The sequence below is a fragment of the Bombina bombina genome, chromosome 1 (genome assembly GCF_027579735.1).
Source record: "Bombina bombina isolate aBomBom1 chromosome 1, aBomBom1.pri, whole genome shotgun sequence".
NCBI classification, from domain to species: Eukaryota; Metazoa; Chordata; class Amphibia; order Anura; family Bombinatoridae; genus Bombina; species Bombina bombina.
Window position 1 is genome coordinate 1,114,465,406 of NC_069499.1, and position 19,348 is coordinate 1,114,484,753.

General features: G+C 36.2%; 1 protein-coding gene and 4 non-coding genes across 5 annotated transcripts in view; 1 reads left to right on the forward strand and 4 right to left on the reverse strand.

The window, feature by feature from the left end:
* Nucleotides 1-4,291: 4,291 nt before the first annotated feature.
* TRNAC-GCA (transfer RNA cysteine (anticodon GCA)) lies at nucleotides 4,292-4,363 on the reverse strand. Its single transcript has one exon. It is a non-coding gene; the product is annotated as a tRNA-Cys (tRNA).
* Nucleotides 4,364-4,982: 619 nt separating this feature from the next.
* Nucleotides 4,983-5,054, reverse strand: TRNAC-GCA (transfer RNA cysteine (anticodon GCA)). The gene has a single exon. It is a non-coding gene; the product is annotated as a tRNA-Cys (tRNA).
* Nucleotides 5,055-5,490: 436 nt separating this feature from the next.
* Nucleotides 5,491-5,562, reverse strand: TRNAC-GCA (transfer RNA cysteine (anticodon GCA)). The gene has a single exon. It is a non-coding gene; the product is annotated as a tRNA-Cys (tRNA).
* A 3,493-nt stretch (nucleotides 5,563-9,055) lies between these two features.
* TRNAC-GCA (transfer RNA cysteine (anticodon GCA)) lies at nucleotides 9,056-9,127 on the reverse strand. Its single transcript has one exon. It is a non-coding gene; the product is annotated as a tRNA-Cys (tRNA).
* Nucleotides 9,128-9,369: 242 nt separating this feature from the next.
* LASP1 (LIM and SH3 protein 1) overlaps nucleotides 9,370-19,348 on the forward strand; it is a 198,443-nt gene continuing 188,464 nt past the window's right edge. The window contains exon 1 of the mRNA XM_053697852.1: nucleotides 9,370-9,820. Coding sequence (XP_053553827.1) covers nucleotides 9,752-9,820 — 69 coding nt within the window. The 5' untranslated portion in view covers nucleotides 9,370-9,751. The remainder of the gene's footprint in view (nucleotides 9,821-19,348) is intronic.

A 19,348-nucleotide genomic window follows, 5' to 3' on the forward strand; every position in this document is an offset into this window, starting at 1 on the left:
CTCCTGGTTTTTTTCTGCGGCTGGAGTTTTGTCGTTAGATTTCTAACGCTCACTTCAGCCACGACTCTAAATACTGGCGTTAGAAAGATCCCATTGAAAAGATAGGATACGCAATTGATGTAAGGGGATCTGCGGTATGGAAAAGTCGCGGCTGGAAAGTGAGCGTTAGACCCTTTCCTGACTGACTCAAAATACCAGAGGGCGGTAAAAACCAGCGTTAGGAGCCTCTAACGCTGGTTTTGACGGCTACCGCCCAACTCTAAATCTAGCCGTAAGAATTTTTTATTTTAAAAATTTAAAATACTGTTAGAACAAATATGATTGGTGTAACTAGTTGGCAAGTGGGCCTGGCACACAGGCTGGCAGGCAGGCAACTGCAATTCAATGGCACTAGCAGACTGATGATTCACAGTCCAAAAAGTTTTGATTTAAAATATTTTCAATACTGTTACAACAAATATGATTGGTGGCACTAGTTGGCTAGTGGGCCTGGCACACACGCTGGCAGGCAGGAAACTGCAATTCAATTGCACTAGCAGATTGATGATTCACAATCTAAGAATTTTTTATTTTAAATATTTACAATACTGTTAGAACAAATAGGATTGGTGTAAGTAGTTGGCAAGTGGCCTGGCACACACGCTGGCAGGCAGGCAACTGCAATTCAATGGCACTAGCAGACTGATGATTCACAGTTAAAAATTATTTATTTTAAATATTTACAATACTGTTATAACAAATATGATTGGTGGCAATAGTTGGCAGCAAGCGGGCCTGGCACACACGCTGGCAGGCAGGCAACTGCAATTAGATTACACTAGCAGACTGATCTTTCACAGTCAAAAAATATTTTTTTTTAAATATTTACACTACTGTTATAACAAATATGATTCGTGGCACTAGTTGGAAAGTTGGCCTGGCACACACGCTGGCAGACAGGCAACTGCAATTAAATAACAATAGCAGACTGATGTAACAGTTTGTTTTTAAAAAAGTTACAATAATGTTACAACAGATAGGAGTGATGGCACCCAGGATAGAACTAGGGAGCACAGGCTGGCACTAGTGGTGGCAGGCTGGCCTGTAAACTAATATTAAATAACACTAGAAGACTGATGTAAACGTTTTTTTTTTACAAAATTTAAACTAATGTTACACCAGATAGGAGTGGTGGACTGGCACTGAGGATGAAAGTAGGCACAGTATATGCTGGCAGCCTGACACACAGGCTGTCACTAATGGCAGCCAGGCTGGCCTGGCAACTAAAATTATATAACAATAGCAGACTGACGTAAAAAAAAAAAAAAAAAAAAATTTACACTAATGTTACACCAGATATAAGTGGTGGAAAAAAGAGCTATTAATCACACTATATGATGTGGGCCAGAAACACACAGGCCTGATGGAAAATGAATTAGATTACACTAGCAAAATGATTTTAATTTTTTTTTTTTTATTTAAAATAATGTTAAGCAGATATGAGTCGTGGCTGCTAGGGCAGCAATTAACCACAGTATGCTGTGTAAGCCAGAAACACACAGGCCTGATAGAAAATGAAATTAGATTACACTAGCAAAATGATTTCAAAGTTTTTTTTTTTAAATTTAAAATAATGTTAAGCAGATATGAGTGGTGGCTGGCTGCTGCTAGGACAGCAATTAACCACAGTATGCTGTGTAAGCGAGAAACACACAGGCCTGATAGAAAATTAAATTAGATTACACTAGCAAAATGATTTACAAGTTTTTTTTTAAAATTTAACATAATGTTAAGCTGATATGAGTCGTGGCTGCTAGGGCAGCAATTAACCACAGTATGCTGTGTAAGCCAGAAACACACAGCCCTGATAGAAAATAAAATTAGATTACACTAGCAAAATGATTTAAAAGGTTTTTTTTAAAATTTAAAATAATGTTAAGCAGATATGAGTCGTGGCTGCTAGGGCAGCAATTAAGCAGAAAGAGTAATTTTGGATTCATACATTGGATGCCATGATGTCAAAAGGTATAAATAGGGAATTAGATTGTTCTGTGCTGCTATAATTAACAGTTACAATTCATATGTATGCAGAATTTGAATGTGAAACTTCTAATAGGATCATCAAAAAAAAAAAAAGAGTAATGACATCTAAATCTGAGTAAATGTTTTTCAATGGAAACAACATTAAACTTAGAGTGAGAGAAAACTGTAAATATTTCTAGCATACATATGAAAGAACACTATTTAAACATGCTAAAAATATTTATGCGTGGATTTTTTTTTAAATTAAAAAGATTTTCATGGTTACTAGAAGTGAGTGATTGAGCATGTCATGTTTGCATTACTGACACTTGCTATGTGTTCTACCCCTGAAACGTCCCACTGCTTGCAACTCTCTAGCAAAGCATAGGTAGTGATTGCTGGTTCATGTGACTACCGCTCCTCATTGGTTCACTGGCTGTGCATCACCTAAGGATCCTAAGCAGGACTTGGCTTATGTGTTAAACCTGTAGTTCTTCACAAAATCTCATCAAAGTATGAAAATTAAGAAAAAAATCCAAGGTTCAATATGTAAATTTAATAGTGGAAGCAAAAATGCAAAAACAATATTTTGATGTTCCATTTCCATATCTTAAAGTGAATGTGAATTTAGATGAATCGGTGCCTGGTTTTTAATAATCCTTTTAAAAACAAGGGCACTTTAATTCATCAAATTTACATTTCACTCGTTTTCTTCAAATCCTTACCTTTTAATCCTGACAGCCACTGCAGCGCTTCCTCCGCCCATCGCAAGCCCTCTTCGCGGGTCCAAAATGACGAATCCGGCTTCCTCCAATCACGGCGTTGCTTCAGGCCATGATTCCAACAGGGGGGGAAGCCGTGATTGGAGGATGACCGATCCGTCATTTCTGACGTATTATGAGGCTTCCGACGACCGGGGGAATCGCTGGAGCGGCTGTGAAGATTAAAAGGTAAATATTTTAAGAAAATGAGTGAAATGTAAATTTTGATGAATTAAAGTGCCCTTGTTTTTAATAGGATTATTTAAAACCAGGCACTGATTCATCTAAATTGACATTCACGTTAAATGGACATTGTTTTGCGAAAAATACTTGCTCTAGTTAAAGCATGTAATTTTAACACTGTTAACTTGTCCACCGAGCAGACACAGCTGGTGGGTCAGTCAGTATTGGCAGTTGTGTGACTCCACCAATCACCAGTCATGTCTCCTTAAGACCAGCAGTACCCTGTGACTCCTTTGTGAGAGTTAAAGGGACATTAAACCCAAAATTTTTCTTTCATTATTCAGACAGAGAATACAATTTTAAACAACATTCCAATTTACTTCTATTATCTAATTTGTTTCATTCTTTAGATATCCTTAGTTAAAGAAATAGCAATGCACATGGGTGAGCCAATCACATGAGGCATCTATGTGCAGCCACCAATCAGAAGCTACTGAGCCTATCTAGATATGCTTTTCAGGAAAGAATATCAAGAGAATGAAGCAAATTAGATAATAGAAGTAAATTATAAAGTTGTTTAAGATTGTATTCTCTATCCGAATCATGAAAGAAAAAAAATGTGTGTTTAATGTTCCTTAAAATGCTTAGACGTGCAGTGTCAGTAGTGCTACAATTAAATGCTTTAAGTAATTAGAAAATGTCATGTTTGCACTACAATGCCCCTTTAAGTACACAATCTAAATGTGATTTAAAGCCTTTTATTGCACTAAAAAATGTTTGCATTTTTGAGACATTTAACTGGTATCCAAAGAACACACAAGGTATGAAACACCTGATGCTACTTCTACCACTGTTTACTATACTCAGTTATCACCCCCTCTTAGTGTCCTTGTCATTTTATAATTTCAAGTAATGTTGAGGGACAATAAAAGCAAATTATACTGGCTTTACACTATGCATCAGTTAATGTTCAACTATAGAGAAATAAATTGTTATTCCCTTACACAGAACCTCTTTATTTTTATGTAGCAATCCAGTATAACATTTTCTCCTAATGCATATATTTGTCCATTTAATGTATTTTTCCTGGTAAACTAATTATGTGCAGTTTTATATCAAAGATGGGTTTTAAGCAGAAACCTTTCTTTTACAAATCAAATGCTCAATTGCAGAAATGCTTCCAAATTAAAAGTGTGCTCACCTACCCTTTTTTTTGTACTACAGCACTCAATGTCTAAGTAATATCAAGAAACAGTGTAAAGTAATACAATTATTATTATTAATAATAATAATAATAATAATAATAATAATAATAATAATAATATCTATTTTAAAAAAAGATGTGAAGGGGGCACCCGGATTTGAACCAGGGACCTCTCGATCTGCAGTCGAATGCTCTACCACTGAGCTATACCCCCTCCCGCATAAGCTCACTCCATAGTTTTAGAGAAGCAATGTGTATATGATCACCAACAATTCTAAATACTTGGCTTTATATTTTCTAATCAAACATTCATATGAACATAAAACTTACAAACATGATTATTAAAAATTAATAGCACTATTTTAAAAAAGGAAAGTTAAACAGATTTCCACGCCATTAATTACATGAATATAATAAGTAACGTCTTTGTTAACGTGCAAAACACTCCTTAGCAAAACAGGAAATAAAAAACACCGATCAGCTAAGTAAACTAATAGGTATTATACGTTGACAATCAACTATGACTTTTGATAATGGAAGGACGTTGAGCTGAAATATTCACAGGAAGATAGTTACGATCTTCAAGCTTTACTTTATTGGCACAATTAAACCAGAGAATACAAAGCAAAATGCCCCAGGTTTGCGTGTTAACTTCTTAACTACAGATCTGAAGTGTAGTATAACCGAACAGTAACTCGTGTATAACAAAAGCCCTTAAATCAATTCTAAGGGTTCTAATTTTGTTATTTTAGATACTTTACACAATTATGATGAGGCATAGTTTTATAAGAATGGAAATACAAATGTTCATTGAAGACTGACAAAAACTTGGAAGGGGACACCCGGATTTGAACCAGGGACCTCTCGATCTGCAGTCGAATGCTCTACCACTGAGCTATATCCCCTTTCTCTTGCGGCTAAAGCTTCTGTTTTCCTCTTTTTTCTAAAAACATTATTAATATATTCCATTTATGTGTTGACAATTATCAATACTACCATTTCTACATACACATCATGGTAATGTACTATACTTTGAAACTGGACTAGGTGCACATGCCATGTAAAAAAATAATCTGAAAAATCCAGGCTTGTAAAGTTTATTGAAAAAAATACATCCAAAAAGGTATATATTGCATAAACAATATTGCATCATTGCAATATTATAAAATGATAAGGATGAAAGGTTTTTAATTTAGCGAGTTTACATGTGGTACCTTTATTATATTGTAACGTGTAAGGTGGTTTTTAATTTAGTGACTTTAAATTCTTTTAATATGAACCCATATTTTCATAAGGACTGATATTGCTTCTTTCTAAATTAAAGACTTACAAAAATTTGGAAGGGGACACCCGGATTTGAACCAGGGACCTCTCGATCTGCAGTCGAATGCTCTACCACTGAGCTATATCCCCATTCCTATAGTATGAATTCCAAAATCCAAATTTATTCTGAAATTCATTTTTTCTATAATCAGACTGCTCCTTCAAATTAATGTCACTCATAATACCATATACAGACAGACAGCTATGTATAGTGTGAGAGCGCATAGCTGCCTTACAGAAAGAACTGGATCTCTGTCAGCATGAATCTAAATATTCTGAATATGACTAAATATTAAAATAAACAGTATTTAATTAATCTGAAAAAAATATGTAATTTAGATAAAACATGAAAAGTATGTGAAGGATCAAAAATATTATAATTTAAGTTTGGTATGTAGGTGGAATTATAAACCAAGGAGTAGATCTATTGACCCAAGAAGCAGAAGTAGAGTTAGGAAATTGAACAAAAATGTGTCATTCTCTGATTCAGATGGGCAATCTGAGAATGAGTCTAGTCATGATGTTGCTATGACAGCCACAGACAAATGTGGTGGCATAAATTCCAATGTCCATTTTGAAGCAAGTTCCTAGGGAAACATCTCATGTCAACCTATGTAGTCTCTTCAGTTTGGTGCCTCTTACAGTACAATTTAAGAGATTGTTCTTAGTGTTAAAGGGACAGAAAACCCACACATTTTTTTTCATGATTTGGCTAGAACACACCATTTTAAAAAAAACTTTCCAATTTACTTCTATTATCAAATTTGCATAATTCTCTTGTTATCCTTTCCCGAAGGAACAGAATTGCACTACTGGCAGCTAGCTGAACACAATTAGTTACTGTTACTCAATCGCAAGAGACAAATGTGTGCAGGCATTAGCAACTAGCTCCCACTAGTGTAGGATATGTGCATATTCTTTTTCAACAAGGGATAACAAGAGAACAAAACACATTTGAAAATAGAAGTGAATTTAAAAGTATCTTAAAATGACATGCTCTATCTGAATCCTGCAAGTTTAATTTTGACTTTCCTATTCCTTTAAAATCCCTCCATGCTCTTATAAGTATAAATACATCAGATCCACTTATAGATTGATATAGGTATAACCCCCACACCTGCAGGCATGGACAGGGTGGGCCAATCCCTCATAAATCAGCAAAAAACGAAAATCCATCTACAGGAAATACAACTCAACCCTTTATTTCTTCATAAGGTTCAAAGTGAATCAAGACTCAAACAATGCTTCTGTCTCAAAAGCCCTTGCTTTTGAGCTTGAAACATGGTCTCGGTCTTGTTTCACTTTGACCCTTATGAAGAAATAAAGGATTTAATTTTATTTCCTGTGACTAGAGTTTCTGTTCATGCTAATTTAAAGGGACAGTCTACCCTAAAATTGTGATTGTTTAAAATGATAGATAATCCCTTTATTACCCATTCCTCAAAAAAATACATTTTTGAGGCCATGTATGCTAACTGGGATGACTTTAATCATACATGATCTGTCTTTCTGTCCCACTGTTAAGGTGACCATCTGCCCTGAATTTTCTGTGATGCCCGAAATTGCTAAATGCCGACAGCGTATATCATTGCACAAGCAATCCTTTTCTTTATAAAATATCAAACAACATGATGGAAGGCGCTTGTGTTTCTCTGCTGCTCAGTGCCAAAAGAGGAGTACTTTTGGTGCTCACACACCTGCTGAAAAAAGAAGAAATAGGACAAGCGCACAAGGAAAGTGCTCCTTGTGAAGTATATCACAGCCAGAATATAAACAGCAATCCAGAGAAATGCGCACTCACGTGAAACAACCTCATTGATTATGAGGTATATGAAAAGCATGGTTATCAGTTGTTTTTTTATACATTATTCCCTCTGTCTGTTGTAGAAATCTTGGCTCGTATGGTTCCGTTATCACAGATCTTTACTCTCATAGTTCTCCAGGAGTGAATAAGTAAACCCCACCACTAGAAACTCCTACTGCTTTGAATAAAGTTAAAAAAGTGCTTTATTTGGAGACGTAGCTCTCAAAATGTTCCTCAATACAATGTATACAGGGAAACAATTGTAACAAAGTATTAAAACCAGTTCATAAAACTTCAAACAAAAAACGATTATTTGTCAAAAACGCCAGCCTAATACTAGGTGGTTACATGTCGATTGGTGTGTGTGTGGGGGACACACGATTGGTTGCTTCTTCAGAGGAGGAAACAACGATGTTTTGAGGCAGCAAGTTGCACTGGTTTGGCCTACTCAGTGATTTTCTCAGCATAGATGTGACATCCCCCAAGGTAAGAGGCTGCAGTATGAGAGAAGACATGGTGTGTTCTATTGGTTTACTGACTCATGTCCTGCTATATATACTGTATCCCACAAGAGTGAGTACACCCCTCACATTTTTGTAAATATTTAATTATATCTTTTCATGTGACAACACTGAAGAAATGGCACTTTGCTACAATGTAAAGTAGTGAGTGTACAGTCTGTATAACAATGTAAATTTGATGTCCCCTCAAAATAACTCAACACACAGCCATTAATGTCTAAACTGTTGGCAACAAAAGTGAGTACACCCCTAAGTGGAACTGTCCAAATTGAGCCCAAAGTGTCAATAATTTGTAGGGCCACCATTATTTTCCAGCACTGCCTTAACCCTCTTGGGCATGGAGTTCACAGAGCTTCACAGGTTGCCACTGGAGTCCTCTTCCACTCCTCCATGACGACATCATAGAGTTGTTGGATGTTAGAAAATTTGTGCTCCCCCACCATCCATTTGAGGATGCCCCACAGATGCTCAATAGGGTTTAGGTCTGCAGACATGCTTGGCCAGTCCATCACCTTTACCGTCAGCTTCTTTAACAAGGCAGTGGTCATCTTGGAGGTGTGTTTGGGGTCGTTATCATGTTGGAATACTGCCCTGCAGCCCAGTCTCAGAAGGGAGGGGATCATGCTCTGCTTCAGTATGTTACAGTACATGTTGGCATTCATGGTTCCCTCAATGAACTGTAGCTACCCAGTGCCGGCAGCACTCATGCAGGCCCAGACCATGACACTCCCACCACCATGCTTGATTGTAGGCAAGACACACTTGTCTTTTTACTCCTCACCTGGTTGCCGCCACACACGCTTGACACCATCTGAACCAAATAAGTTTATCTTGGTCTCATCGGACCACAGGACATGGTTCCAGTAATCCATGTCCTTAGTCTGCTTGTCGTCAGCAAACTGTTTGGGGGCTTTCTTGTGCATGTGTATACTATGCATACACATATCTCCCAATGTGTTTCCTGCCTAGTATAACTATAAATGTGATACAAAATTTGCAGTCTTTGATTGCAATGGCAAAAAAAAAAAAAAAAAAAAGTACATAGAGTAAATTCCACTAACAAATTTGTGCAATTTGTGACAAAAAAAATCTAAAACAAAAAATGAAACATATCTCTTGGCATCAATGGATTAGAAGGCATTTGAAACACAATAACAAAACTTGTATTGATAACATTTTTCTTTAATGGTAAAAAGCAAAATAAAAACAAAAATGCTGTTTCTACAAATATGGAGAAAAAAAAACAAAACGTTTCTGAAGGGGGCACCCGGATTTGAACCAGGGACCTCTCGATCTGCAGTCGAATGCTCTACCACTGAGCTATACCCCCATGTGATCATTTCTCACATATTATATCTATATGTAAACTACTCTCCACAACTGTTACATTCTACCAAACTACTTAATGTACAAATGTACAAATATATGAGTACGTGCACGTTATGCATTTACACGAACACAAATTAAATTATTTTGTATAATAGTTTTGATAGTGCGCGCCCCCTGCGTTATCAACTTCTTCACCTACTCCGCCCAGTGCTCATTGTGCAAGCGCATTGCGCGCCCCCGAGACCCCCGCCCCTCTCGTATTTGTCATCGACAGCGCGGCAAAGAGACTGCAAGAGACAGGCGGAGATTGTGGGAGAGACCGCGCTATAGAGGGGTGGAAAGAAGCAGTGAAGGGTAGACTTGATTAGATCACAACAGGGGTTGAACGGGAGGAAAGCTTTGTGTAGGGATTGAGGGCATACTTCCTCGGAACATAAAGATCAGGCAAGGGAAGTGAGAGCTGAGGGAGGAAGAGGACAGCAGAGCAAGAGGAAAACAGTTTCCAGGGTTATACACTGACAGACCGAAAGAGACAAAAGGGTGGAGAGGCAGCGGTAGGCTGTCTGTTATACAGTAGGGTAGACGAGCGGTGTATTGAGATACATACTGCGATCTAGACAGCAAGATGAACCCGAACTGTGCCCGGTGCGGGAAGATCGTGTATCCTACTGAGAAAGTCAACTGCTTGGACAAGGTAATTAATATATGTCCCCCTTGATAATATAATGTAATTATAATGTTTGACGTGCTGGTGGTGTAAAGGTTAATAGGCATGTCCTTTTAGTCCTCTACATACGGAGCACGTTCACCTGTATGTCCTACATGAATGGATGTGTTATATATATATATATATATATATATATATATATATATATATATATATTCCACTCTGGTCTGAACCACCACTTACTTATACCCATCTGCCATATATTGTACCCAGCCCACCTACACCGCTTTTGCTAAAATTACATCCATGTATTTTCAACACATTTTTTATACATGAAACCCTCAAACGCAAATACTGCACCTCCACATATATCGATCTAATACATATTATGCACTTACTGGTACACCTATTGAAAGTGTATTTCAATATATTTCTAACATATTTCTAATAAACCTAACACACCAGCATATATTGCACTTAAATGCCTATAGCAGGCTTGAACATTGTAAGGTCCAGTGGCCCTCTGTAGCTTATTTGGCCTCCTACTTCCTCACTTCATACGCTTCCTCTATGTCTTCATAATTTGCAACCCAATAATGTACCTCATTAATCTAGATCTCTCTGTGGATCCAGTGGGCTAATTAAAGTCTATATACAAGATTGTAGTATTAAAGGTACATTGTCATGAATATACAAAATAAAACACTCATAGCATGTGTGTAGCCACTAATCTTCACCTAGCTCCTAGTAGTGCATTGCCACTCCTGAGCCTACGCATGTATGCTTTTCAACAAACGATACAAAGAGAACAAAGTAGATTTGATAATCAAAGTAAATTGGCAAATCTATTAAAATTGCATGCTCTGGACGAATCATGAAAGTTTAGTTTTTAATTTTATGTCAACATTTCATTCATATGTAGGCGCTGAAGTTATCAGAGTATACTTCCTGGTAATGCCTTCTGGCTGATAAAGACAACTCCTACATCCTTTTTAAGCCCGAGGAAAAGGAATATCTTTCATGACAGGAACATAATTGGGGAATTTTTTTTTTAAATGCAAGAGACATAAATACTGAAGCATTCATGATTTATCAATTTTCTCATACATCTAATGTTTCAATTAATAGACTTTCTAACATTAGCCCTGTAAATTAAATTTAATATTGCTCAATGGTGGTTCTAGATGGGGAGCAAGGGGTGCAAAATAAAGATTGGGGTTTCCCTAGTCACAAAGGATGATCTTCCTGGAGTCATTCTGAAGTTATCGATGACTCCACACTAGCCATCAGAAGTCACCCAGAAGTATGCCCGCAGGCCAAAATATTTAAATGAGGTTACTAGTCTAGTCATTCACTGGCTGTTCATGCTTGTGAAGTAATCTGCTAATCATTCTGAAATCATCACCCAGATTTGTTTTTACCTTAGCTGATGACTTTACAAGCCTGATGGTGTAAAAATTACTTCTAAAGTAGCTTGATGGTCTAAAGTAATCCTTTTTGTCTTGGGTTCTTTGCACCCATTGCTCTCCCTCTAGGACCAACACTGGGCAATATTATGTTTAATCTGCAGGGCTAATGTTAGAAAGTTTAATAATTGAAATATTAAAAAATATATATGAATCATTCTGATGAGGGTAAAAAGGTAGAAATGCCAACTCCCTGTCCTTTTAGACATGCCATGTCCCACAACTGCCCAACTACACCCCATACCCGGCCTTCACAACACCATTCAACCTCCACCCATCCTGTTACCACCTGTGGAACACCCATGGCTAAACCCAGTAGTGTCTCCCCATAACAAGGTCTCTGCAGCCACCACTGATATGGCTCCTTCTTTGCAGCGTTATACATCTATACAAATAAATAAATCTACTGTACTTTATAGGCTGCACTGATATTGTCCCGCATATAGACTTTCTCTGTAGATAAACTTTAGCACCATGCATATTCTGCAGTTCAAATTATGTGCTTTGTTATATACTACAAAACTGTTTTATTTCCCACACTTGCCATGTGATTTGTATACATGATTGCAAAATTAGAGACTGTCAAACCCCCTCATAACAATCAAAGTAGCAAGTGTCCCCTGCAAAGCAACTTTAACCACCCTGTCCTAATACAGGGGTCGATACAGTTATGATATTTAGGAGCCAGTCTGAATACTGAGTAGCCAGGAAATGGAATTATATCTAGCTGTATGGTATATATACTACTAAATATTAAGCTAACATTAGTTAATATTAAATGTTTTTAATATTTATTGCTCAAATGATCTTTTAATCAATTTATGTTAAATTATGCTTTTAATTTGTTCTTTCGATAACATATATAAATGACAGAAAATGTTAGAATGTTGCAAAGTATTTCAAGGCCCCCAACCTGCTACTTAAAGGGACACTGAACCCAAATTTTTTTCTTCCGTGATTCAGATAGAGCATGCAACTTTCTAATTTAATCCTATTCTCAATTTTTCTTCATTTTCTTGCTATCTTTATTTGAAAAAGGCATCTAAGCACTTGTTGATTGGTGGATGAATGTATCCACCAATCAGCAAGAACAACCCAGGTTGGTAATAAAAAATGGGCTGGCATCTTAACTTACATTCTAGTATTTCAAATAAAGATAGCAAGAGAATTAAGAAAAATTGATAATAGGAGTACATTAGAAAGTTGCTTAAAATTGCATGCTCTATCTGAATCATGAAATTGGTGCCAACCTGCCCATCATGACAACATAAAAGATGCATTTGGATGGTTTAGCAGTGGTGCATACAGAAATGGATCACAATAGGTTCCTACCGCACAATCCCCTTTTAAAACCCAGTTTTAAAGACACCAGTACTGTTAATGACAACTTCAATGTTGAGAGTGACACTTTTAATAAAATATTAAAATTAAAAATGGACCATTTGTAGATGTTGAGGTTCTGAAGTGACTATAGAAGTATGCCTATCATGCCAATATACATATATTATAGGGTTAATCAGTGTTGAGGATGGATTTTTGATTACAGTAGGTTGCTATCATACATGTAAAGGAGTATTTCCCTTACACAGTGTATCCACCAATCAGCAAGAACAACCCGGGTTGGTAATCAAAAATGGTCCGGCATCTTAACTTACATTCTTGTATTTCAAATAAAGATGGCAAGAGAATGAAGAAAAATTGATAATAGGAGTACATTAGAAAGTAGTTTAAAATTGCATGCTCTATCTGAATCATGAAAGAAAAAAAATGTTGGTTCAGTGTCCCTTTAATTTTATGCATCAATGGCACATGCATGTGTGTATATTTATATTAATACATTTTTTTTATGTAAAAAGCCTCCTTTTAAAGGGACAGTTTTGTTTGTGACACCTAAAATATTTTCAAATATATTGCAATGCTTTGTTTTTTGAAAAATAAATCTTGATGTGCTTCCAACTTCTTATGTGGGGGTTGATCCTGTCAGGTAATGAGGAATAGATATTAAGCATCAGTTCTACGCAGGCATGGATTTCCTGTTATTTTTACTTTAAACCTCAATAACTTTAAAGGGACAGTAAAGTCAAAATTAAGCTATCGTGATTCAGATGCAGCATGCAATTTTAAACAACTTTCCAAGTTTCTTCTGTTATTAAATTTGATTTGTTCTCTTGGTATACTTTGTTGAAAACTAAACTTAGGTTGGCTTATAGCAGTGTGCATGTGTTCATAGCTGTCTATGTAGGGAGACCATATTGCAGCTTTAAAAAGGTACACATATGAAAAATACATATGTCAGGGATCTTATACAAAACATTTGTATAAACAACACTGAAAATAGCCCTGACTTATGTATTTTTCATGTGTCCCTTTTTAAAGCAGCAATATGGTCACCCTATGTCTCTGACAGCATTGTAGAAGTAAATTGGAAGGCTGTTTAAAATGTCATGATCTTTCCAATCAATTTGTATTATTTAGACTTTACTGACCCCTTAATGATCCTGTCTGTCTATATCTGTCTGTCTTTGTCTGTCTCTGTCTGTCTGTGTCTATATCTGTCTGTCTATATCTATTTATTGTAGACACATAGAATTCTCCAGAAAGGCGATAGAAGTAAAAAAAATATATAAATTAGTTGTTGTGGCTCTTTGGCTTGTTCTAACTTTTCTTAAAGGTTACTTAAAGGGACAGTAAAGTAAAAATTAAACTTACATAATTCGGATAGAGCAAGCACATTTTAAACAACTTTCCAATTCCCTTCTGTTATCAAATTTGCTTCGTTCTCTTGGTATCTTTTATTGAAGAGTAAAACTAGGTAGGCTCTTAAGAGCCCAGGAGTGTGCACGTGTCTTTAGTTCTCTATGGCTGCAGTGTTTTGCAAAATTATTTGTAGCTTTGTTATACAATGTTGCAGACACTGCTGTCATAGAGTATTAAAGACACGTGCACACTCCTTAGCTCTTATGAGCCTACCTAGTTGTACTCTTTAATAAAAGATACCAAGAGAACTAAGAAAATTTGGTAACAGAATTAAATTGGAAAGTTGTGTAAAATTGCATGCTCTATCTGAATCATAAAAGTTTAATTATGACTTTACTGTCCCTTAATAAACACATGCATGATAAAACAGTGCAATAGTATTTTTAGTCTGAGCCTAAAATAAGTAGATTTTTTTTTTTTTTTTTTTTTTTCTGACAAATTTCAAAGTTATGTCTATTTCTAATCCTCCTGTATCATGTGACAGTCATCAGCCAATCACACATGCATATAGGTATATTCTGTGAATTCTTGCACAAAACGTGTGAATATAAAAAAGACTGCACATTTTCTTAATGGAAGTCAATTGGAAAGTTGTTACTCTATCTGAATCATGAAAGTTTAATTTTGACTTGAGTGTCCCTTTAATTCAGACATGGTATACAGATAATAGGCCCTAGATAAATGTGTTATACTTTTTAAAATATTTGCTTTATATGTAATGAAGAAAATTGGAGTAGAATGTCTTATTTTTTTTAACCCCTGCAATGAAAGGGATATGGAAGTTAATAGTATGTTAAGTGTAATTCCCCATAAAATGCAGTGCACTTTCATTATTTATTTTGATGCCTTTTCAGCTCTGAATATGGTAGTGTTTTCACTCCTCCAGAGAGGCTGAAGTGCATTCTATGGAATGCAGAAATCTAGCACTCCTGCATGCTGTACAGTGATTGGTTGTTTCTATCTGCCCACTAATTGGCCACAGCAAAGGAAATGATTTAAACTCAGTTGAAGAAACTTTTGAAGGGGCGTGTCCCAGTACTGAAAAACTATGGGCAGATTTGAAATGCTTTTAAAACATACATATTGTAATGCATAAACAAAAACTTACTTTAAAGGGATAGGAAAGTTAAAATTAAACTTGCACGATTCAGATAGCGTATGTCATTTTTAAAACCCTTAAATTCACTTATTTTAAAATGTGCTTTTGTTCTCTTAGTATCCCTTATTGAAAAATATGCACATACCCTACACTAGTGGGAGCGAGCTGTTGATTGGTGCCTGCACACATTTGTCTCTTGTGGCTGGCTAAATGTGTTCAGCTGCCAATGTTTCTTCAGCAAAGGATAACAAGAGAATGAAGCAAATTTGAAAATAGAAGTACATTGGAAAGTTGATTAAAATGGTTTGTACTTGAATTCCTGCATATAGTACACAGAAGCTGATTGGTAGGTATGCTCTCTGCACATCACTGAGCACATTCAGTTGATTCTAATCTCAGTTTTAAAAAAATATCTTTAACAGCTTTTTTTTTATATGTGATATTGAAATTTGTTACCCCTTGTAATAGATTTTTTTTAGAAGCCAGCAGGAGAGTGAATTTTATGTAATGGTATGTTAAGCATTTGAGACCACAACGCATTGCTGCTCCTGAGCTGACGTGCCTTTTGATTGGTGGCTACATGTGTATACCACTCCTGATTGGTTCACATGTCATGTCCTCCCCTGGAGCTGCAGCTTGTTGTGGCTCTGAACAAAACTTTAACTCCTTGAGCATCTTCAAAGCACAGGAAGTGATCTCAGAGCACCATGAATCAACATAGATATATATATATATATATATATATATATATATATATATATATATATATATATATATATATATATATATACAGAATAAAGCAAAATACATCTGATTACATACTTAATAATTCAAAATTATATCATTTTAATAATAACTTGCACTCTATTATTAAGTTAACATGATGCAAACTATGAGTTTAACCGCTGTACATGGTTATATTTGCACTTACTTAGTAGGTACAGTTCATTGCTGCTCCCAAGCAGGGCACAGCTAGTGATCCAATCATCCAATAAGGAGCTGTACATTCAGGTAGCCGGAAATTGCTGCCTGTGGCCAACTCACAGCTGGCACACAAAGTCACAAACCTAGTGAGTTTATCTGTGTGTTAAAGGGACACTAAACTCATTTTTTTGAAAGAGCATGCAATTTTAAGCAACTTTCTAATTTACTCCTATTATCAATTTGTCGTCGTTCTCTTGCTATCTTTTTTTGGAAAAGAAGGCATTTAAGCTAAGGAGCCAGACAATTTTTGGTTCAGACACTGGACAGCACTTGTTTGTTGGTGCTATCCAATCAGCAAGGACAACCCAGGTTGTGAACCAAAAATGGGCCGGCTTTTAAACTTACATTCTTGCTTTTCAAATAAAGATGGCAAGAGAATGAAGAAAAAATGATAATAGGAGTAAATTAGAAAGTTGCTTAAAATTGCATGCTCTATCTGAATCGTGAATGAAAAAATTTAGGTTCAGTGTCCCTTTAACTACATTTAATCCTTTTGCTTGGGATAAACACAGTTCTAACAAAGCACATGTTTAACAATACTCTCTAACAAATATGAGCAGTATATTATGCAGTTTGATACCAAATTTCCACATACTAAAGAAACATCATTTTTCAAACTTTTATTTCATAATCATCTTTGAAGGATTATGAAACAAGTTTGTTATATTGCTATGTGTGTGTGTGTGTGTATATATGTATGTTTCTATCTATCTATCTATCTATCTATCTATCTATCTATCTATCTATATATCTCCTCTGTCCTCTCTATCTCTCTTTATGTCGTCTTATTCTAACAATCTGTCTACCAAATTTATATTTCTAATTTGGTGTTTCTATAGTATCCAGTTGTGACTTTTCCCTGTTGATCTATCTCTATTCAGTCAGTGTGTGTGGGAGTTCCTTATTATAACTGTACCCTGCATGTATACTGCCCCACCCATCTGTGCCCCCTCCTCCTGCAGGCCGCCATGTATGCGGAAGTTAACCCTCCTGGCATCTACTGCACAGTTTATTTCCCTGCTTTAACTCTTTGATTCCCTTTTGTGAGTCAGTTAGAAATTCAGTCCATACACTTTTCTCACAACTTTTATCTACTAAAGTACAGTAGTAAAATCCCCTTCTTTTCCTGTTGTTGAACTTTTTTACAAATAGAAACATTATTCAGATACCTAGAAAATATACATTGTTTTGTTTTTGTTTTGATTCTCCAGAGTATTAATAACCTACAGAGCAGTGGATTCTATAACTTATCACTGGTATAAATATTACATTTTATTTTTGCCACTGGGTCATGCACACTATTTCTTTAAATTGTGGGTTACTGTGTCACTGATATGTACCAGCCTGGATAAACATAAGCATTGCCATGGAATCTTATATAGTATGCAGTGATACTGTTCATTGGTTGCAATGCATATAAAATAGGAAAGTATAAAATAAGTTAAGTCCATTGGTTGTTGCAGGAAGATCTTAACTCATTTCAGGGACCCCACCCTGTCTGGCTTTGACCCCTAAGTTTATTTTCCCAGAGCTAAATATCTTGCTGCAAACTGCTCCCCCCCCCCCTTGTTCACTCCCCTCCTTGTTTAATAGTCTCCTTTTGTGCCTTGTTTCCGTTCATCTGAATAGGACAGTGTGAGTGTCTGCTTGCCTGCTAATGTTTGTGCCCCAATGTATTGCTGTCACACACAATTGTTATGCAGTATTTCCTTGGTTTAAGACACTCATTTCTGCATTCTTCTAACCACTTCATTCATGAGTGACTATATATAACCCATGGCTTGACATATCCTATTTATCTATCTTTATCTATCTTTATCTATCTTTATCTATCTTTATCTATCTTTATCTATCTCTATCTATCTCTATCTATCTCTATCTATCTATCTCTATCTATCTATCTCTATCTATCTATCTCTATCTATCTATCTCTATCTATCTATCTCTATCTATCTATCTCTATCTATCTCTATCTATCTATGAGTCGCAAGCCATAGCATTTTACCTTTGGCACCAAACTTTTTTTTTATCGTTCTGTTTGTCTATCAATATATAAAGTATGACCATATTGCCGCTTTAAAAAGGGACACATATGAAACATACATATGCCAGGGCTGTTTAAAGAAATGTTTAGTATAAGAAACCTGACCTGTATTTTTTCATATGTCTCCCTTTTTAAAGCGGCAATATGGTCACCCTACCTAAATGCGTGTTTCTGGCTTCTCTATGTTTTGCTTGCCTCTAAATTCAACTATTTGTAGAAACTGTGGTATGGAGAGGGGATACTAGCATGTTTCTTGTGACTAGTGAAACTTTGTTACTGAGGAAAAGGTCTACTACTAGTGACCTTGAATATATGTCCATATCAGATTAAATGCATGACATTAATGTTTTGATGTCAGCGTGTCATCTACCACATCCTGACATTAAAGGGACAGTCAAGTCAAAATGAAACTTTCATGATTCAGATCGAGCATGCAATTTTAAACAATTTTCCAATTTACATTTATCATCAACTTTGCTTTGTTCTTTTAGTATTCTTTGTTGAAAGCTAAACCTAATTGGCCTCATTCACTGATTTCTAAACCTTTGAAGGCCACCTCTTATCTCAGTGCATTTTGACAGTTTTTCAAAGTTAGACACAGACACTGCTAGTTCATGTGTGCCACATACATAACTTTGTTCTCACTTCCTTGGAGTTTTTTTTTTATAAATCAGCACTGATTGGCTAAAATATAAGTCTGTCAAAATAACTGAGATAAGGGGGCAGTCTGCAGAGGCTTAGATACAATGTTATCACAGAGGTATAAAGTATTGATATAGCAGTGTTGGTTATGTAAAACTGGGGAATGGGTAATAAAGGGATTATCTATCTTTTTAAATACCAATTTTCAAGTTTACTTCCCCTTTAGTTGTGAATCTAAACTGCTACCTTGTGGCGGTTATGGGGTTTGCTCTAGAACTGACAACACCAGTGAGCAGGCAGAGGGGGTGCAGACAGTTCTTACAAGAGAACCTGCAGTCAGGATTTTTCAAACGGCGGTCATTAGGCCGCTGCTTCCCTACCCTCTTCTCCACCTCTTAGGTGGAGAATTTCTATGTCCTCGGTCTTATCTGACCGGGGAGATTGACAGCTCCTTCCTGTGCATCATTGTGCGCGAGCAGGTGGTGGGGTGCAATGTTAAATTCCGGCAGCGGATTGCTGCACGCCAGAGGAGAGCAGAGATGGACAGGGGCGAATATGTATGC